General features: G+C 40.8%; 1 protein-coding gene and 1 long non-coding RNA gene across 2 annotated transcripts in view; one reads left to right on the forward strand and one right to left on the reverse strand.

The window, feature by feature from the left end:
* Positions 1–1,191: 1,191 nt before the first annotated feature.
* The window catches only part of LOC131809196 (uncharacterized), a 91,092-nt gene continuing 70,049 nt past the window's right edge, over positions 1,192–22,234 (reverse strand). The window contains exon 5 of the long non-coding RNA XR_009345086.1: positions 1,192–2,897. This is a non-coding gene — a long non-coding RNA (uncharacterized LOC131809196). The remainder of the gene's footprint in view (positions 2,898–22,234) is intronic.
* CLCA2 (chloride channel accessory 2) overlaps positions 12,939–22,234 on the forward strand; it is a 37,989-nt gene continuing 28,693 nt past the window's right edge. The window contains exons 1-5 of the mRNA XM_059135957.1: positions 12,939–13,337; positions 14,225–14,362; positions 16,955–17,105; positions 19,582–19,690; positions 20,738–20,897. Coding sequence (XP_058991940.1) covers positions 13,152–13,337; positions 14,225–14,362; positions 16,955–17,105; positions 19,582–19,690; positions 20,738–20,897 — 744 coding nt within the window. The 5' untranslated portion in view covers positions 12,939–13,151. The remainder of the gene's footprint in view (positions 13,338–14,224; positions 14,363–16,954; positions 17,106–19,581; positions 19,691–20,737; positions 20,898–22,234) is intronic.

Below are 22,234 nucleotides of genomic sequence, written 5' to 3' on the forward strand. Positions count from 1 at the left end.
AGCTAGTAGAAACACGATTTTATGTTCTTAACAGCATTATTGAGGTGTATTTGACACAGTTTTATTTTTGAATAAATAACTGATTGAAAAAAGAAAACTAAAAGTTAAGGAAGTGATCCCCTGTTTAAATAAGGTTCATCCTTCGCAATGACTTGTTTGAGGCTACATTTTGGAGATCATTAAAATAATCTTACCATGGTTCCATAAGAAAATAGATTAAATTTAAGGCAGAGGCTCTGATCACAGAAAGGTGATAGTGACTTTCAAGAATCTAAAACCTACACACCTGTGCTGTTGGTTTTAAAATTTTAACTCTGAACTTTATAGCTGTTTCTTTACAAAGAATATTTAAACAATGGTGTCACCATAGAAATGCAGAATTAATGCAATGCTTTTCTCCTGAGATCTGAGGAAAGCAGAGGGCTTTCCCATTATAAAGTTAAAAAAAAAAAATACACTTTCTCTTTGTCCTGTAGGAGCTGTAATCAGAAAGTAAAGCTGGGGATACACCCCAGGAGACCACTCCAAGTGTGGATCAAGGACCAGCAGCCTCAGCATCAACTGGGAGCCTGTTATACTTGCAGAATCAAGCTTGGCCTCCCTTTGACCTACAGAGTTAGAGTTTAATTTGAACAGGTGATTCTTAGGTACATTAAACTTTGAAAAGTACTACTGTAAATAACATTGGGTGCTCTGTACAGGTCAATTCTGCTTGCTGAGAGTTTTATCTGGAGATTCAGAGCCCCAGGTACCTGCCTCCTGAGGACAGAAGGGGGAGCCCTAATCCCCCAAATTCCAGGTCTTTCAACCGGTTGGAGTTGCTCCTTGTCCTTTGCAGGGCTGGCGGAGTGAAATGCATTAGAAGCAGCACAAGGAGAGGGAGGAAGACCGAAAGACCTGCTGCCCCTTGCTGGGATTGGGGCAGCAAGGGAATCTGGCAGAGCCTTAGAGGTTCACAGATGGACAGACTCAGAGCAGAAAGGAAACAGAATGGGAGACTAGGGAAGAACTATGTAGTCTTTGTGCTTCTACTTTCATTTATTGTCCTCTCAGTCTCCCTGGTTATTTTTCATCTCTTTAAAAAATTTCCACTACATGTCTGCTTTCTCTTTTTGCTCTTCCCTGGAAGATAAAGATAATAATAAGGATAATATCTTACATCCACATGATGCTATATACTATCTGGTACATAATAGATAAAAGAGTATTTTATGGAACACAATTTTATGCCCATTTTACAAATGAGTAATATTCTATACCCTTTCTCCCATGTTCTTTATTAGATTATCATTAAAAGTAGTTCTTGTTTTCCATTCATTTTGGTAAATTTTAGAGGTTCTTTTGTTTTTTCATGCATGAAATCATCTGCACAGTTCTTGGCACAGTGAGGATGGGGAGGAGGCTTAACAGCAAGCCTAGGGAGTGAAAGACTGCATCACGAGAATTAAAAGAAGTAGAAGTAGAAGTGCTTCAAGTTCTGACACGGTGGTGACTCAGCAAAACTCCAGTGACTTCCCGGACTCTATCTGGACCACCCACTTCACTCACTTGCTTTGAAAATAAATGTAAGTTTGAAGAAAATGGGATAAGGGAGCCATGAAATGTGCCATCCGAGTCCTTGGCAGACTGTGCTTTATTCCGTCTCTTACTCTTTACAATTTGTCTCACTTCCATTTTGATTTATCTGATAAATGTTGCAAAACTAAAGTGATCCACAGGCTTTGTAGCCCTGCCCCATGGTGAGCTTTCCTGTTCTAAACAGGATTGCTAAAGAGACAAAACAAAAGCCTGAGAAGAAATCACTCGAAACTTCTTTGGACTCTTCAAGACGTCAGATCTCCTGACTTCTCCGATACCAACTGCATGTTTGGCTCACTCTGTGGGTTTCTGCCTGCAGACTCCCTGAAAACAGAGAGGCCTTTTGGGGCCAGGAAGAGCTGCAAATTCAGACAATGAACAAAGATGTGCTCTAGATTCTTCAGTTACTGAAATGGAATAACTCTTATTTTCTTGAAAGCAGATAAAAGCAGAGCAGATTCCTAGAATTACTACAACCTGAAATAAATGCCTGAACATTGAATTCCCATTTTTCTTCACTTTGGGTGTATTTCATTTTTTAGATATCATAAAATGCTATAGATATGAGCGGTGAATATTTGGGGAATGAAAGGATAAATTGTGGGATTTGGGGTTACAAAGTCACACTTTATCAGAAATGGACACTCACCTCAGGAACGACTTTTAAGTCCCTTAGCCAAGTCAATTTTAAGAGCTTTTTACTTTTGTCTCCTGTCAGGTTGGCCAGGTCAAAGCAGAAGGCAGAAAGAAGAGATCTTTAGCTGGCCTCGCCCCAGGCCTAGTTGCTGAGGGCAAAGCAGAAGTGGGAGAAAAGGCTTTCAGGAGTGAATGTGACACCCCAGACCTGGTCAGAGAATGGGTCAGTGACTAGAATCCGCTAGGGACAGATGATGAAAGTGGATGCCAGTCGAGTGGCCAGATCCAGGCATTGGATTCTAAACCCAAAGACGCAAAAAGCAGGTAGACAAAAATGGACATATCTCGACCTTCAGTCTAGGAGGAGCAAAACCTGAGCGTACTTGTTCAGATGAAATGGGACAAGATTGCTCCTTGTAGCTGCTCTTTATAAAGCAGCATGCCATCCCAAGCCAACATTCCGCTCCTCGTGCTACAGCGGTCATTGTAACTATTGTCATGAACAAGTGGAGAGAGGGCTCTGTGCCAGTCCTCAGCAGCCCCTCAGCCAGAGAACAACTCACACAAGTGTGCACGGTGGCAAGAAGAAACTCTTCTCTCGTCGTTGCTGGAAAGTGACTCTCTGTACCGCTTCTGGCTTTCATTTTTGAGCATATGGTTTTACTGATGCCAATAATGTTTTTCTGAAAAGCACAAGAGACTGGCATAAGAAAATAAACTGTCAAGAAAAGTTGGAAATAAAGTTCATTGTTCTGCTCAACGAATCACTGTTACAGGCAGAGCCTTCATCGTCCCCACACCTCTGGACTTCCGCTCTGTCGCATTGTGAGAGACGTAAAGAACCCCCAGGGCTGGGAACCAGCCCCCAGAGATGAGAAAGCTAAGCTGACCTGTGAACTGACAGAGTGAGTGCCTATGGCAGTCACATGGTTACCAGAGAGGTTCATTCTCCTACACACCCAGGGGGAGCACCAATACTCCAGGGCCTTCTGTTAAGTCAGAGCAAGAAGAAAACTGCTTCAGAACAGAAGAGCTGCCTTCTAGAAGAGATACTTTGAAAGCAGAGGGGAGCAGGGACGCCTGGCTGGCTCAGTCGGTTAAGCATCTGCTTTTCGCTCAGGTCATGATCCCAGGATCCTGGGATCCAGCCCTCCATTGTGCTCCCTGCTCATCATGGAGTCTGCTTCTCCCTCTGCCTCTCCTCCCCAACCCCGCTTGTGCTCTCTGTCACTCACTCACTCTCTCTCACATATTTAAAAAAATGATCTTAAAAAAATAAAGTTGGGAGGAGCATTTCCACACTATAATCCAGGGTTCTTTCGTAACTAGCTTTTATTTAGTTCATTCATTCATTCAACTTCATTCATTCAACAAATATTTATTGAGAGTTTCCCGGGCGAGGTGCTAAGGAGGTAGTGCTAAAAACACACAGGGTAGAGTCCCTCGTCTCATATGCCTTTCATGGGAAGCAGAAAACCAATCACACAAAATGAATGTGAAACCGTGACCATGATCATAGTTCAAAGGAGAGGTACGCGATGCTATAGCATGAAAGAAGGGATTTGACCTAGTTAGGAAGCTCAGCTCAGGCTCCAGACCAGAACTGGAATTTGAAGGATAAACAAGTGAAAAGAAGTCCTAGGAGAGGTTCCAAGCAGAAGGATAGCCAGAGGAAAATTTCCATCACTGTCCCTCAATGTTGAAGCTCTACATTTCTAATAAAGCTCACTTTATTTCCAGTTCCCTGGGAAAACAAGACAATGTGATATCGCGAAAAACAATGGAAATGGGAACCTATGGGTCTCATTCTAGCATTATGATGATGCTCACACAACCTTGAACAAGTTACTTAGATTTTTTGAGCCTTAGTTTTTTCACCCATAAAATAAGCATGATAAAAGTCATCACACAATAGTTTCTTTCACCGTTGCCTCATTTTCAGTCTTCCTAAGACTCAGAGGCTTCACTGAAAAAGAGAAGAGTTATGCCCAAATCATAGAATTGACATTTGAATGGGGTCCTTTGTAAACTCTAAAGCATTAGGTTGTTATCAGGTAGTATTAAGCCCATACTCCTTGAAAAGCCCTGGAATGAGAGTACAGGAAAAGGAGAGAAAGTACTCACCAATTTTGCACCGAAGCTCAGAGTCCAAATGTAAAGACTCACAAACCTCCTGGCTGGCTCGCCAAAAATGATGAAGTCCCAGAACCTAAGTCAGGTTCGGTGGGGTGAGGAGGTTCGGAGCCGACGACTAAAGAAAGAATTCTTAAGACGTCGTTGGTGCAAAATGGTGGTTTATTAAAGCACGGGGAGCAGGAGGCTGGCTGAGGACAAAGCAAAAGCTGGCGCCTTGCACCCCCCCTTTCATCCGCTCCCCTCCATAGGTGTAGCATTCCTCAGGCACCCCTGACTGCCATAAAATGATAAATAGTTAACTTGCTGAGATCACAATCCTACATAAGACAGGAGTCTCCCTTGGTTTGCAAATGTCCTTGAGATTACAACAAAGAAGTTACCTTATCAATAGCCCAATTTCCAAAGACACAGAACTCAGTTTCTCAAGCCTAATGTCACCCTCCCCTCCATAAAAAAACCGAAGGAGGTGGAGGTAGAAGGAAAAGTAAATAAAGTTAAATTTCTTCAAAACCTAAATCTCATTAACAAGGATGCTTGATAGCAGGAATGTAACATTCCACCAGACTTCCAATTGTCTTTACTTGATAGCAACTAAGCCTTCAATATCCTGATAGTATTCTTTGCCCCAATAGCCCTTTTGAACACCCCTTTGTCCTCACCTACCCAACTCCTGTGTATATAACCAACCACTCCTAACAACCCGGGGCAGCAGCAGCTCTTCCTGCCCACGGGTCCTGTCCCCGTGCTTTAATAAACCACCATTTTGCACCAACGACGTCTTAAGAATTCTTTCTTTAGTCGTCGGCTCCGAACCTCCTCACCCCACCGAACCTGACTTAGGTTCTGGGACTTCATCATTTTTGGCGAGCCAGCCAGGAGGTTTGTGAGTCTTTACATTTGGACTCTGAGCTTCGGTGCAAAATTGGTGAGTACTTTCTCTCCTTTTCCTGTACTCTCATTCCAGGGCTTTTCAAGGAGTATGGGCTTATTGGAACACTTGCATGTCAATTGCTCAGGCTGTAATCCTCTAGCCCGTGGCTACTCTACGGGGAGGAGAGCGTCTGCCTTTTGGCTGTAAGCTAGTACCCTGGCCGGAATGGCAATAAGACCCAGAAAAATGATGGCCTCTCTTTATTCCTGTTCTTATAGAAAGTTGTCTCTCTTGGGCACAGGACAGCCACCTAAGTCACCAGGACGGCTGCCAATCTTAAGACTCCCGTGTGAGGTTTCCTCCTGATTGATCTAATGTGATCCCCTCCACATCCCTAGTCTAGCCACTTCTGGCCGCAGGACCTCCACTGGGAGCCGGCCGAAACCAGAACCCGATTGAATTAAAACGCAACCGGGGACCATTTCCTAGGGAAGTTGGCTGTAAGGACCACATGTGTTGGAATGTCGCATAGACCATGATGGATTTCAATCTTTACTGTTTCTCGTCAGTGTCTTCTGCAAACCGCCTAAAGCTATGAAAGAGTAATTTCCCTTGCCAAAACTTCTCCAGCGTTTTTGTGGGTTAATATGGCAAAACAGTATGCAGTCTTCAGGACATAGGATAGCATGGCACAAGCATTTTAGTCCATTCACCAGGCACCCATCTGTAGCCTAGGATGCGATGGGGGAAGTGGAGGGACGCCGGCACCCCTCCAGGGACTCTTATGGCAGGAATGTCTTCCCAGGGAAGGCAGGATGGTGATCAATAGCTATATCTTGAGGGACGCCTCAGGTCGCTTTTGACACCTAAAACCTCTGACATACCCTGTGTGGGACGCTACCCAGGAGTCAGGGGGGATTTGGTAATGGACCTTCTTTACTTTTCTGGAAGCATGGCCTCAGTAGGCTTCCTCAGTTCCCAAGGACTCTACCTTGGGGTGCCTTTTAACCCACTGGAAATAATTTGGATTGCAAAACTTAGGAAAGGACTGAGCTCCTGTAACACTGCATGGCCTCAGTGGGATCTATCAGTTAGATCTCCTCTGCAGGAAGCAGGGCAAATGGACCTAGGATACCTTCACCGCTCATACCTAGGCCTTCATTGCTCTACACCAGGACCCCAGACTAAGGGGCTTTTGCGGAATGTGTTTGCCCAAATGAGTCATCTAGTAAACTTTCTCCTGACATATTGGATGATAATTACGTAAATAAGCCTTCTTCTAGTAAACCCAGGTTGCTGGGCCATCCCTAGCAAAGGGGACTCTGGCTTTATTTCTCTCTGTTTCTCCTAATAGATGTGGGAGCTTCTCCCTCACTCACTTCCCGGGTTAATGGCTATAACTGGAGCCAACTTGGGTTGGTCTAACTCGAGACAGAGACTATAAGGAATATTCCCAAGCAGCTGCCGAAACTCTCTTTGTTTCGGGGAAGTTTCCCTGTGTTCTCTGGCCTGACTTGGACTGCCTAACCCCTCCCCCCTTGCTGGTGGGAAAGCATGGTATCTGCTCCTCTGTTGGGGCTTATGAGCTCTGAAACCGGGAATCCCTTCTCTGCCTCCTGGCAGCACTTTGTTTCCTCTGTTTTCCCCTTCTGTTTCTGCACCAAGGCGCGTGCAACCTGCATGACTAGCCTCTAGATCATGCACCACGGCTCCTTCTCTCTTCAGTCTCAGGTAAACATTCAAATTGGAGTGGGCCCAGGTGGAACGTAAATCAGTATTGGAACTAAGTTAAGTTTGTTGGTTTAATTAAGATAGATGCATCTTTGAAGTTAACAGCAGTAAATGTGAAGTTTTATTCTATCAAAGTTTACTGAAGGTCAGATAAGCTTGTGTTACTTGTTAAAATTTGTTAGCAAAGAAATGACTAAACTGATGGTTAATTGTCTGTCTCAAAGTTCTAATGGGTAATTGCTGAAGTAACTTTCAAAGTCTTTGGTAACCTGAAAGTTTTTTAAGTTTTGCTTGGATGACAAATGGAATTAAATTGTGGACATCTAGGTCTTAACCAAACAGGATAAAATGCTAAGTCGTTAATTACTGAATGTAGGTTTGTGCTTTTGACTTCTTACTGCAAAGAAACTAAGAGTATTTAAATCTGCTGGTAGACTTGTTTTCCACGTAACTGATTCATAAATTGCCACCTGAAGAATTCTGTTGTAACAGTTCACAATTGGTTAATAACTAAAGGTGTTTCTAAGAATACAAAGTTCTGCTTAGTGTAACTAAGACTGATGGAAATAAAGGGAAACTGTATGTAGGAAAGTAGGAGATATGTAAGAAAGATTTAAAGAATGGGAATAAATTTTGTTGAAGGTAAGGGAAGGTAATTTTGTCCTAAATGAGATGGTTGTTTGGAAGGAAATGGCTTGGGACAAAACCTGAATGCAAAGGAAAGTTGTAGAAGGTTTGTGAAGGGAAATCTTCAGAAAAGGAATTTTAGCTATGGTCAAGAATGGATTAAGATTGAAATGAGTGGGTTTTATTTTTTTTTTTTTTATTTTTTTTTTTATTTTTTTTTTTTAAAGATTTTATTTATTTATTTGACAGACAGAGATCACAAGCAGGCAGAGAGGCAGGCAGAGAGAGAGGAGGAAGCAGGCTTCCTGCTGAGCAGAGAGCCTGATGTGGGGCTCGATCCCAGGACTCTGAGATCATGACCTGAGCCAAAGGCAGCGGCTTAACCCACTGAGCCACCCAGGCGCCCCGAAATGAGTGGGTTTTAAAGGTACATTGGTACAAGACTGAAATTGTCTCTGTTCAAAAGGACAATGTTTTCTTAGATCAATTGATCTGCTGTTAAGAAAATGTAAATGGTTTTCTCTGTGCCTGCCCAGAAAAACCAGTTTCTATGTTTTGTTTTATCAGGTGTTTAACATCCCTAATTATATTTAGGCATGTGCTTTAAAACTTTCTAAGATTTTAGCAAATGTTGACAAGATTTAAATCGTAAATCTCTTTAACTCAGGCTTTTCTTTGGTATGTGAAGTTGCTCATGAAGTACTACTGAACTAATGATAAACCTTGGGTTACATTTGGGAAAATGCTATAACTATTCTAGAGATTCTACACACTTCCTAAAATTTTAACGTTTTGAGAGATCACCGCTTGATACTGTAATTATGGAAATGTTATGTATCACAGAAATAACCTGATTTCCTTGCAGCTAAATTGTAAACTCCCATGTCTCTTTAGCTCTAACCATATCCATTCTGAGTTTTTGTCATTTATAATTGTTTTAATTCTCTTATTTTAATGAGTTTTATCTTCAAGGAGATTCATATAAAGGACTTTCAGGACAAATACAGATATTTGATATACTTGAAAATCCTAAAACTGAAATGGGTAAGAATTTCCAAAACTGACTAAAGCCGCATTCACCAGAATTAGTAACATGGGACTAAATGAACTAAAATATTATAGTGTTGTGTTTCTTAATGTTTTGTCTTACTTTAAACATTGCTGGTTCTCTCTAATGTTTGCTCTTCCAGACTAGGGATACTCCCTCCTAGTTATCTGTTACTTATAGAGATGTAAAAGTGCTCATTTGTAAAAGTGCTCAAAGCATTCACCTTTTCTCTCTATCTGAACCCTCTGAAACCAAAAGGTCTCAGTAAGTATTCTTTCTTCCAAGGCAACCAGTCATTTGCATAAGTTCAATAAGAATCTGTTCTCCTTGTTAACAGGAAAGAATTGGAAACAAGGGTTATTTTACCAAGGCTTTGACTGGGATGTCATATTTGAAAAGACTCAGATATGACCAGTAAGCTTAAAGGAACTAAGGTTGACTTTATGAAACCGGGAGCCATAAAGCCCCTTGGGACTGTTGGCCTGATGCCTTGCTTACAGAGTTCCCAGCAGCCTCACCAGGTGAGTAAAGAATGTCACTCCTTGGTAGGTGCAGTCTCCGGAAGAGGAACTCGCCCAAATCAACAGGTATTGCAGGCATGCCTGATGGCAAGTACAGGGCTTGGCTTCTGGCCCAGAGAGGCTACTAAAAGTTCAACCTAGAGATTCCTTATACAAAGTTCCAGCAAAGCAGATTCTAAAAGATCTATTGTTCACACTCACTGTTCTTGCTGAGCTTATGTAAATAATGGGCCAAGTTTGTTAAAACTGGACCCGTGTCACAAGTGAATTAGTCCTGATTTGGCTATCTCTGGAAATGAGGGTTATTTTAAAGAGAAAAAAATTGTTTTAGTAACACACCTTTATGGATGTTAAATTCTAGATTTGATTGTCTTTAAATGTTTGTTTACCTAAGCTAAACAATTTGAGGTAAACTTCAGAGAAGTTGCACAATAGCTTCTTTAGTCGATCTTATTATTTTGTGGGGATATTAGCAGACCCCACAGCACATGATTAAACAACTGGAATAATGAAATTGCCTAAAAGCCAACCTATCGCACTCCATAGGATTAACTATGGACTTGTGGAGATAATGGATGACCCCACTTTCTTTATGAGTGGATTGGATGATGCATGGCGGACTCCCCTTATCTCTTGACAAGTTTTATCACTTGCCAATGATCCTCTGTAATCAGGATATTGTTAAGGCTGGACCACTCAAAGGTCTTCTTATTGGTTTCATCCCTTAGTCATATTTATCCTAGAGGCCACCTCTGTTGAGGTGCAATTGCAAACAGATGCTGTAGCTAAGCATAGAACAGCCCTCATAAAAGGAGCCTCAAACCTCACTATGGAACAGTCCCTGATTATAAAAACTTCACATCAGGTCCAGATTTGTCTTAGAAGCCAAAGACCACCAATGGATGATGGAGGCCAACTTATTAAATACTGGGCTACACTAACAGATATGCCAGAAATAATACTTAAAACTTGTCAAACTTTAAACCTAGTTACCTGTATGCCTGAACCTGACCTGTTCTTCTTTCTCTATAGAGCAAAAAAGGTTATTGATCTTGCTTACTCTATTTGTCCAGATTTAAGATGCCCCTGTTAAAAATATGAATGACAGTTGGTTTTCTGATGACAGTAGTTTTCATAGAAAAAATAAGATAAGCTAGGTGTGCCATAGTGCTCACTAGCACTTTGCAATTGCCAAAGTCTAAGAATTAACATTTATACTGACTCCAAATATGCTTTCCTGGTACTACATGCCCATGGAGCTATTTGGAAGGAAAGGGGATTGCTATCAAGCCATTACTCCCCAATCAAATATGGGCCTAAGTTACAAAACCCTCCTTATCACTATACTAAGGATGGCATATATCAAATCTGGGATACATATCTGTGGTTCACACCCACGATTGGACAGCTCAGTTAAAAGGCAGTTTTATGCTGGGAACAAAGAAATCATACGAGTAATACTTGGGCAAAGAACGCACGATATCTGGGATGGCTATCACTAGAAATGTGTTCCCAAGTAATAGTACTCCAGGCTATTGACTGGTTTGCTACTGATTGGGCAAGGCGACCTGGCATCAGATGACCAGCTCCCAACGGAACCCACTGGATATGTGAAACCAACCTGTGGCCCTGGCTTCCTCCAGGATGGATAGGTCGCTGTACTTTAGGATTTGCCTGGATTCATGGGCGCATTACTAAAACCATTACAACTCCAGCTAATCTCCCCAACTTGAAACAAAGATGGACACGATCTGTTTTTAAATGGTATGGTCACTTAGCATCCATTTTTGTTCCATCTGTGGGACTAGAGGATGTCATGTGGCATGTAGAAGCCCTTAATAAATATACTACAAAGGCACTCAATGATCCACTAAATAGCATCTCCCAGCTTAATACCAAAGTGTCACAGATATGCAAGGCAGTCCTACAAAATAGGATGGCCTTAGATGTCCTGACAGCAGCCCAGGGTCAAGACAGAATGTTGTGTATACATCCCAGACTATCACAAAAAAGTCACAGGAATAATAAAGGATATGAATGCCCAGATTAAGGCACTACAAGGTCTCTCTCTCTCTCTTTTAGTGATTGGTTAAGTTCCTGGCTTGGAGAAGGGATATGGCCGAATCTCCCTTTCGGGCTTCTCATTCTTATTGCCTTACTAATCTTAATATGTTGCTTTGTTCACTGTTTCTCTACTTGGTGCCGAGACTCCATTGCTACAATGACTACATCACGGCAGACGATCCTTCTCGCGCGCGAGGACGCCTCTTCACTGTCAGCGCTGGATTCAGCTGCCTTCACCTTTCCTAACTCCCTTATACATTCCTACCCTCATCAATATTGACCCCAGTAGGTAGGGACAGCTCTACGCCCCTATTCAGCACGAAGAAGTTACAGAAGATGAGACCTTCCACCTTCAACCACCTTAAAGATTTAAGGGTCAAAATTGTTCAGGGGGGAATGATGAGGGAGCAGGAGGCTGGCTGAGGACAAAGCAAAAGCTGGCGCCTTGCACCCCCCCTTTCATCCGCTCCCCTCCATAGGTGTAGCATTCCTCAGGCACCCCTGACTGCCATAAAATGATAAATAGTTAACTTGCTGAGATCACAATCCTACATAAGACAGGAGTCTCCCTTGGTTTGCAAATGTCCTTGAGATTACAACAAAGAAGTTACCTTATCAATAGCCCAATTTCCAAAGACACAGAACTCAGTTTCTCAAGCCTAATGTCACCCTCCCCTCCATAAAAAAACCGAAGGAGGTGGAGGTAGAAGGAAAAGTAAATAAAGTTAAATTTCTTCAAAACCTAAATCTCATTAACAAGGATGCTTGATAGCAGGAATGTAACATTCCACCAGACTTCCAATTGTCTTTACTTGATAGCAACTAAGCCTTCAATATCCTGATAGTATTCTTTGCCCCAATAGCCCTTCTGAGCACCCCTTTGTCCTCACCTACCCAACTCCTGTGTATATAACCAACCACTCCTCACAACCCGGGGCAGCAGCTCTTCCTGCCCACGGGTCCTGTCCCCGTGCTTTAATAAACCACCATTTTGCACCAACGACGTCTTAAGAATTCTTTCTTTAGTCGTCGGCTCCGAACCTCCTCACCCCACCGAACCTGACTTAGGTTCTGGGACTTCATCATTTTCACTCCTAAAATATTTGTGACGCCTACTGTGTACCAGACCCTGTGATAGATCCTTCGAAAATGGAAGGTAGACTGAGGCACAGCCTTGCCCTCAGGAGAGAGGTGCTGAAGGAGAAATTTATTCTTTCCCCTGGTCCAGCAAGAAGATGCAGCGAGAGGAGAGGGAAAGGCGTCTGTGGTCTGCCCAGGCATCTAAGTTTCTGGCACTTGGCCCTTCCTGGGGGACATGTGATACCTTCCCCTCCGCCATCAGCTGAGAGTTTGCCCAGATAACCTGACCCAAGGGCCCCAGGGACAGGGCTGCAGGATAGATTTCCAAATATTCCGAAGAAGCAGACAAGGGAATCTTACAACAAACAAAAAATGAGGTGAGTGAAGTAGAAAATCAGTAGAAGCCAGAGTGCAGCTGACAGATGGAGGAGGTTGTCAAGGATGAGAGAGAAGACTCACGACAGATTTCTGTCTTTCCACTGAAAGTGGAGTGAACAATCCAGATTCTCTGATTTTTCAGCCCAGCCAGCCAGGCTTCCCTCTTTCAAGCTCCTTTTGTCTTATTTCCCTCTTCCTTCTGAAAAAGATATACTGAATAAGGAGTAATTTCTTGCTCAACCGTGATTCAAAAGGAAGCTCAGCCACAGAACAGGCAAGTGTGGTGTTGCCTAGAGGAAAAGGACATGTAGAGGCAGGTCTCAGAGAGATCCACCCAGGTTTTGCAAAAACAAGGCACCTCCTTCACCACAAGGTCTAAGACCTTCCAAGTTCAGGAAGAAAGTATCAGCTCCCCCATGAACAAACTGGTGCAATGTACCCAGTAGGACCAGTGTGAGTGAACTGGAGGCTTCTCTACAACATGACCGATATGGACAACATGGGCCCCCTTGGCAGCCTGAAGTTTGTGACTCTCCTGGTGGCTCTAATTCCAGAACTGCTATTCCTGGGAGCTGGAGTGCAGCTTCAAGACAATGGGTATGATGGATTACTCGTTGCAATCAATCCTCAGGTATCCGAAGATCAGAATCTCATCCCAAACATTAAGGTAAGTGACAGGGGTGAAATCAATATCATTATCCCATTAGAACAGGATTGTAGCTTTCTTTAAAGAGCTAACAACCTTACCTGGTCTGTATTGAGATAGTAAAGAGATCAGCATTTCTTTTAAGCACCAAAAATTATAATCATGATCCAGCCAGTTTGTTCACTTAATTATGCGTAATCTTGGCTCAGAGTGTTGAGCTAGCCCTCCTTGATTTGTTCTTTCTGGTTACTACTGCTTTTAGCTATTTTTGTTTTCCTAACATGACTGTTTTTGGGGTAGCAACTTAAAAAAAAATAACCTATTGTGGTAACAAAGACCAGATGTTTGACTGATGAATAAGCACAATTGTGCTTATTAAAATCAAGTTGTTGAATTCCATCCTGAGGCGGAGAATTCTCAGACAGAAAGAGAGTCTGGGTGGAGTGCCGAAGAGCAAAATTCTTTTCACCTGAATGTTCTGTAAAGTAATTGACTATTTTCCCCTCAGTGTGGTGGAGGAGGGTCTTAGCTCCCTTACTTAAGATCCTCCCGTTGGTATTGCTTTAGAGAAATCAGTGTCATCATAAGGTGTGGTCTTGAACATGCCCACAGGAAGGATATGAAAGGGATTTGTTTGGTAAAAGCTTAGATCTCTTTCACAAAACTGGGAAAAACTACATAGGCAAACCCAGACTCACTGTTAGTGTCCTAAAATCTCTTCCTGTTAACCATTTGAGGTTTATTTTACTCCCAAGTTTTCCCATAGTCTAAGGCCATCTCTGAAAGAAATGGGCTGCTTTAAAATATTTTCTTTATTCTTTACTGCTACTTGCTCAAGTATAATCAGAAAACCAAAACATGAAAGATATACAAGTGCCAAGATAAGCTTTTCTTCTGTTTGATTATAGGAAATGATAACTGAAGCTTCTTTTTACCTATTCAATGCTACCAAGAGAAGAGTGTTTTTCAGAAATGTAAAGATTTTAATACCTGCCACATGGAAAGCTAATAATTACAGCAAAGTAAAACAAGAATTATATGAAAAGGTAAGAATTCAGGGTTTTCTTAAATGAGCTTAACTCCAGAAAAAAACAACCAAGGTATGCTCTGTTTAAACTTTAACTGTGAGAACTTAAGCAAAAACAAGACATTGATATTAACACACAACTAGTATTGGGAAGATTGTTATCCCAAGATACATGGAAATATAATAAATGAGTACAGATTATGGAACAAAAAATAAGCGAATGCCATTGTCTAAGTAGCCTCTCAGAAGGCCTCTTTCCTTTTTAGTCCTTTCTGAAATGTTTCCTTACTGACCAAAAGCTGGTTTTATCCTACTGCATATGAACTGTGCAGGGAACAATTCCAATTATGACTACCTTCTTCTCCCATCCTGTCAGGGGCAGTAGACATGCATGTCCAGACAGAAATGTAAGCTATAAAATATGACTGACTTCTCCTGCCAGAGTGTAAATTAGCAGAATTTCACAGGAACCCACGTCCAGGACACGGTTTTTGAGGAGCGTGGTGATAAGACGGAAGGCAGAAAGGGGGAAGGGGAGGAGTGGCTGCTTTTTCTTTTCCAATCAAAAAGAACTTAACCTTCGAAGGACTCTCATAAGCTGCAGGTTAAGCATCCATGATTATGTCTGCGCGCTATAAACAAATGTCGAATACATTTGGCAAATGACTGTTTGAAGTTACTGTGAACAAGAATCCAGGCAGCTAGCAGAAGGGGCAGGAACAGACTGGAGTCTCCACGCGGGGACTCAGTCTCAGAACCTGAGATCATGACCTGAGGCGAGTCAGATGTTTAGTAGACTGAGCCACCTTGGCGCCCCAGAGAGAGCCAGTGTTTAAGCTTTCACTTAGCACCAGGCAGTCTACATATGTTGTTTAGTTTTTACACACCTTAAAATTAGTGGCTATCACAAATTATTACCATAAGTTAGGAAACAGAAGCTCAAATAAAGTAAGGATTTTGTCCCAAACAGTTAGTAAATTACAGAGCCACAATTTTGATCTACACATATTTCCTTCCCAAACCCATGCTCTTTGCACCAAGCTATGCCGTCTCTAGTTACCTATATAGATAGTATTAATCAATTTGACCTTCCATGAAACAAAGATGTATTGGAGACAACTAGCATCAAAACCAGGTCATACTCCTGATCCTAATGGAGGGCTGAGAAATGAATAATTAAAATAAAAATGAGAATATTACTGAACTGAAAGATTAAAAGAAAGAATAATCATTTAGTGATATTTTTATACCTGTTGGATACTGATTTCTTTAGCCTCAAATGTCAATTAAGCAAACAGTGAACTATCATTATCTACAGGGGCCATGCTAGGCACTATAGAGGACCCAAGGACAAGCAAGGTGACTCCTGTCCCTGTGAATCCACAGTCAAATGCAGGTAGGAAGCAGGAGAGGGGAGGGAGAGGTAGAAAAAGTGGGTAAGAGCTGTATTACTATGGATTATAATAGAACAAAGCCCAAACAATCTCTGAGTACTCCATGCCCAGCAAAGCTCTCCTTGCTTTTAGCTTCAGGACAAATTTCCAGACTTAGAAATGAGGTTTTGTCCGTGTGAAAACTATACAAGGGCATGACATCTGTAGCCCTTTTGTAGGTGTTGCTTTGCAAAGCCCCAGACTTGAGTTCTTATCTTTTGAAAACTAAATGTTAATTATTATAAAAGTAATTCATGCTCATTGCAAAAACAAATCAAACACTGTAGAAATAATGGAAAATAAATATGAGAACATTTCCTTCCTCTGCTCTGGGGTGTGCACACACACACACATAAAACAGTACACATATGGTACAGATAGTGATCGTGTGATGTGTATTTATAGGATCATATTAGATCTATAATTCTAAAATCAGCTTAGCTTAAAAAAGTTAAGGACATAACTTCTAATGGTAAGTCTTGAAACAACATGTTTGTTTCTTCCTAGAAATAAAAGAAACAATGTTGTATATAAAATTATATTCTCTAGATGGTTATTTGAATAGATATTTTCTTTGGTTTTGGCAATAATTGTTGAAATGATCAGGGTACAAGATGAAATATAACTTCATTCCAATGATTGTACTGCTGATCTAATTGATACTGGGAATGAAAGGATATGGCTTAAAACAAACACAACTTATTATCCCATACTGGTGAAGTAACCCACAGAAAGCTTTCACAACAGGCTGTGACACTTTACAGAACAGTCTGAATGACATTCATGGCTCTTAACATTTACTCAAATATTTTTATTATATTTTATAGGGTTTTATAATGTCAGAATTTCACAGTGTGGACTTTTGAGAAAATCCTAATCTGGAAAATGGAAAGGTCAAATGGAAAAAATCAAACTCCATGGAAAGTTGCCAAGCTTTTAAAATATAGATATTTTGAAAGTGCCAAATAATTTTACTGATATTTAGTTGTGCATGCATTTTAAACTCCACTTATAAGACATACCTTTTAAAAAATGTCATCAAATTGGAATACAATTCATACAGTAAAATGCACAGATCATAAAAGTACAGTTTAAAGTGTTTTAACAAATGTATATGTTTATGTCACCAACATCACAGTTGGGATATAGAGTATTATAAAGCATTTCTTTTCATTTAGGCAAATGTCAGAGTGACTGACCGGTATGGGGCACATGGAGATGACCCATACACACTACAATACAGAGGTTGTGGAGAAGAGGGAAAATACATTCATTTCACATCTAACTTTCTCCTAAATGATGACTTAATAGCTGGCTATGGACCACGAGGTAAGTGTGATCAATCCAGAAACAGACATAGGACAAAACTATTTACAATATTCTGTGCTTGGTGCTTGGTGTTGAAAAGCAACTCAAAGAACCTGAAACTTGCTCAGGACTTACCATCTGGATGGGGAGAGATAGGATACGTGTCCTTGAAAAGATAAGAAACAAAGTGAGCCAGAAAAAAGCTGGACACCAGCGTAGTGGCCTAGACAGTGAGTGCTGTAGGAATTCAGCAGAAGGAGAGAACCTTTTGCCTTAAGGGTGCTCAGAAAGGCCCTCACAAAGGAGACACTCTCCAAGGTTAATGTCATGCTGGTAAATGGAACCATGAGAGAGAAAAGGGCAAAGAGTATGAATAAACAGTGGCAGCAGAAGAATCCAGAGCATGTTTGAGGGACAGGAGCAGTAGCCACTCTAATGGTGCAAAGTGACTGTGAGTAGTGAAGCAGTGGAAGAAATGGATGAAGTGCATGGGGGGATAAGGATAGGGGAATGGGGAGCCTCGACTGCCCACGTTAGCTCCACACCACTGAAGGTTTATGAGCACAGGAGTGAAATCAACATAGCAGTGCTCTCAGAAGATGAATCCGGCTGTATAATAATGATAATCTGGCTCCCTCAAATCAACGAGAGGGAAAGTGAATATCAGGAGAATTATTGGAAGTCCAGGCAGGAAATGAAGACTTGAGTAAGAATAGGAGCAGTGAGGTCAGGATAGGAAAGAGTATTAAGAAAACAGGAACTTTCTATGTGCCCTGTGTTGTGCTATTTGTTTTTCAAATGTTGTTTTATTTAATCCTAACAACTCTAAGTGATGGGAGATATTCCAGAGGGGAAAAAAGAGAAATAGAGGTCTGACTGCTACAGAGTGAAAGGCAAGTTGATTGAGAGGAGCAGCCGGTTGTCCTGGTGGGAAGACCCAGCTCGCAGTGGGTTTGGATGGCTGGAGTTTTGAAGAGAACGCAGGGTTATAGATTTAGGGACTGGTGTTTAGTGGATGAGATCTGAGGGGAAAACTGTCCAGAGAATAGATCAACAGGTCCAGGGCTAACTATCCCATGCTTAATTTTTTGTTTCTGATTTTAACAGAAGTAATGCCTTTCAAATGATGTTTTCACTTAACTCCATTTAAATCTAAATAGATGTTATTATCTTCTGTATGACTGGCGGGAACTGGGGCACCACTCTGTATAAAACACACTTAAAAAAAAATTTCCCTGTAACTATGAGGTGCTGCTCTTCACCAGCACTTATAAATTCCCTGAGTAGGAACAAACTTTCCCTTAATACCTTCGGCTTAGCTCCCTCCCTTCCTTTGTCCTCAAACTTGAGCAACACCTGCAGCCTCAGTCAGCTCTTCAAACACTTCCTGGTTTGAAGTGAAAAAAGGAAAAATGCACTTCTGGCAGAGAGTTAGTCCCAAAAGCTTCTCCTGGGGAGTAGTTTTGATTGGAACACGGAAGGATATCCAAGATTTAGAGAAGTAGAGATAAAGATATAAAGGATTTGAAGCTGAGGATGGGGGTTTCCGTGAGCCAAGAGTTGGAGACAAATACAATCATGGAGAATCAGAGATAAAATAAAAGAGAACTGACTGTCCAGGCTAGAGTGGAGGCTTATGATCTTTTTTACTACTTCAACCTTCTCTGGCCCCAGGGTTTTAATCATTGCTCTAGAGAGGAGGATTACTTACAAGGAAAAAGTAGATATGCTTGGATAACACAGACTAAAGAAGAGGAAAACTTTATTTGCTTGTTTGGTATTTTAGTCTGTTTGGGCTGCTATAACAATATCACAGATTGAGTGCCTTATACACCACAGAAACTTATTTCACACAGTCTTGGAGGCTGGGAAGTCCAAGATCGAGGTACTGGCAGATTTGGGGTCTAGTACCTACTTCCTGGTACATAGACAGCCATCTCCTCTCTGCGTCCTTACTTGATAGGAAGAGGAGGGAGCTCTCTGGGGTCTCTTTATAAGGACACTAATCCCATTCATGAGGGCTCCAACGTTGTGACCTAATCTTTTCTCAAAGGCCCCATTTCCTAATACTATCACATGAGGCATTAGGATTTCAACATAGGAATTTGGGCAGGGGAGGCGGATAATAGGCATTCAGTCCACTGTACTTAGATAAGCTTCTTTCTCTTCCCACAGTCCTGAAATGGTAGGCCTGTAAGAAGCTAAACAGAAATGTGTTAGGCAGCTTCACTGAGAAAATGAGACAATGTGGGGCTCATCACTAGTTTCAGGTATTTACATTTACAGGACTAAATATATTTTCAGAGTGCCTCATTTATGAGGGTAGAGGGTAAAGCAGGAGATGGGAATGAAAGGTGAGGAAGTGAAAAGTCAGAGAGAATTACACTTCAAGCCTTTATAGTGAGTATATATAGTCAAGTGATGTTACATCTTCACTAGTTAGCAAAGCCCACCGCTGAGATTTCAGGAACACAAAACCAAAGTCTCTCTTCCACAGGTAGAGTATTTGTCCATGAATGGGCCCATCTCCGTTGGGGTGTGTTCGATGAATACAATGATGAGAAACCTTTCTACATAAATGGGCAAAATCAAATTAAAGTAACAAGGTCGGTACTTTTCCTCATGTTTAAAATTCATTGTTTATTTTTTTAACTTTAAAACAAAGTTGATAATGGTAGCTAAAACTTAACTGACAAGGAGGAGATCCTTTCATTTTTAAACTTTTAAATTTTATTTCATTTTTTTATAAAGTTGGTAAATATTTATGGTTCAAATATGAGAACACTATAAAAAGCTATACTCTAAGATATTTTTTCCCACTGTTGTCTTTACCCTGTTCCTCTCATGCCCTCTAGGTAACCATTTTTATTAGTTTCTTGTTTATTTTTTAAGTATTTCTTCAGGAAAATCCAAATAAATATGGATATATACTTTTTTCATTCTTTTTTTTTCTTAAAAATAATTGCTTAGTGTCCCACTGTGTGGATGTACCATCTCACTCATTTTCAACCAGTCTCCTATTGTTTTTTATTACCAATAACACTGCAGGTCATAACGCTATATATTATTTTTCATGTATGCAGGCAGATCTATATATCTATTGAATAACTTCCAAGAATTACTGGATCAAAATGTACCCACAGCTGTAATTTTGGTAGATACTGAGCAATTATCAGTTGATCATCAATGGGAAGATACTTCTCTTCTAAACGTTGTATAGGCCTTCACTCCCATTAGTAGGATTTGAGTTTGCTTATTTAGGAAGGAAACCTTTTAAATATCATCATTACATGTTCATTCTCTTCTGCTCTGATGTCAGATGGCAATGAGCTCAAAGAAGCTGTGACTCAGGATACTGTCACTTGTGCTCCTCCTGGGGACTCCAAAAGTTCCTGCTGATTTCCTGGCATCTTTTCCTTTGACCCTGTTTAGCTGGTAAAACCCTTGGCAATAGAGAATTCCTCATCCAGATCAAATGCTTTAAAACACAATGGAGTGCATATCTAAATTAATGAACTTTCTTAGAGCAGTTTTTAAAATGTTTTAATCTGTATCTAGCAAGCTACAAGCATTGAAACAAATTATTACATAAGCTAATGAAGAAGAAACATAAGTATTTCTGAAATAGACCCAATTTCTCTTTCTATTTTTAGGTGTTCCTCTGACATCGCAGGCATTTTTGTATGTGAAAAAGGCCCTTGCCCCCAAGAAAACTGTATTATTAGTAAACTTTTCAAAGAAGGATGTATGTTCATATACAACAGCACCCAAAATTCAACGGCATCAATAATGTTCATGCAAAGTTTATCTTCTGTAAGTATGGCCTTGGAATGACAAACTCCTACAATATGCCATCTCTTCCCTAGATGGACTCATATATTTGAAGTATTTAAACAAAAAGGCAATTAAGATTCACTAAATTTTAGATCTTGGGGAACTTAGAGTTCATCTAGTTTTTATTTCACAGCTAAAACAAAGAAAGCCCCAAAAGATGACCCCCCCCCCAAAAAAAATTCCTTTAGAAAAGTGATTATTTGCTTTCTAGGGAAGGTGATTTAACAAGACAGCTCTGGAGACTTCAAAATAAATTGCTCATCTGGTAGTATTGAGGAAAAATGTATTGAGTCACTAAGAGTGATATAATACATGATTATATTTCTCTCATTTGAAGTAGCAAACCATTTTCCAGCATCTCCACCAAAATGAAAGAAGGAGAACAAGTACAAATCACTCTTATTTTAATTGTTTCCTAATTTTCTTTCCCTTGTTTTGCATAGTACAGAAATTAAAAAGGAAAACCAGGTCTTACCAAGAGAAATCAACTAACCCTTAGCTTTGCAGGTTCAGAAACTCAACCTTGTCAGTATCCTGCATTGGCAAGAGACTAGTATATGGATCTAGAACACACTTTTTACATTATTACTTAAAAATCGTACTCTGTCATGGGGATCCAATACTTGCATTCTCTAGCCAGTTCATTTTTTCTCTGAAGGAAGCACCATGAAAAAGCCAAATTCTCACCAGAAGCCTGCTTAGAGGGAATGGAATCAGAAAGGAGGGAGACTGATGCAGAGGCTTACTGGCATCAGTCTTCATGACCTGATCTAGCCATCCGTTCTCACAAAGATCTAAAACTCATGTCTGTGCATCATCTCCCCTCCACGGTGCTGGGAGCACATGAACACATGCATCTGAAGTTTTCTGTTTCCACGGCTGACCAATGTCCATTAGATTGATGCATTCTTTTCTTTAAATACCTTTTCTTCTTCAGTCTGGTTTAGTCAAGGCTACAAGTCATTCTGTCATTTTAAAGTGATTTTTCATATTTGTCTGATCCATTATGTTTTTAATTTCTAGCTTTAATATTGGAAGCCAACTTAAGTATTTCATCCACACTATGCACGATCCTTTGAAAGACCTAATCATTAATAACCCATCAAAAAAATTTCACAGTCCTCTAACCATAGTCACAAAAGAGAGAAAAGAGTCAAAAACAAACAAATAACAAAACCCAAAATGGGTTATATTCTCATCTCCCCATGCTACTGAGAAAACCATGTCCTTGAGCAAGTATCAACCTTCTGGAGCTTTAGCTTCCTTTTCTGTGAAGTTAGAGATGGGACCGGCAAGGTTTGTTCTAGCTCTAAGCT

This window comes from Mustela lutreola, chromosome 10, assembly GCF_030435805.1.
Source record: "Mustela lutreola isolate mMusLut2 chromosome 10, mMusLut2.pri, whole genome shotgun sequence".
In the NCBI taxonomy this organism is placed as follows: Eukaryota; Metazoa; Chordata; class Mammalia; order Carnivora; family Mustelidae; genus Mustela; species Mustela lutreola.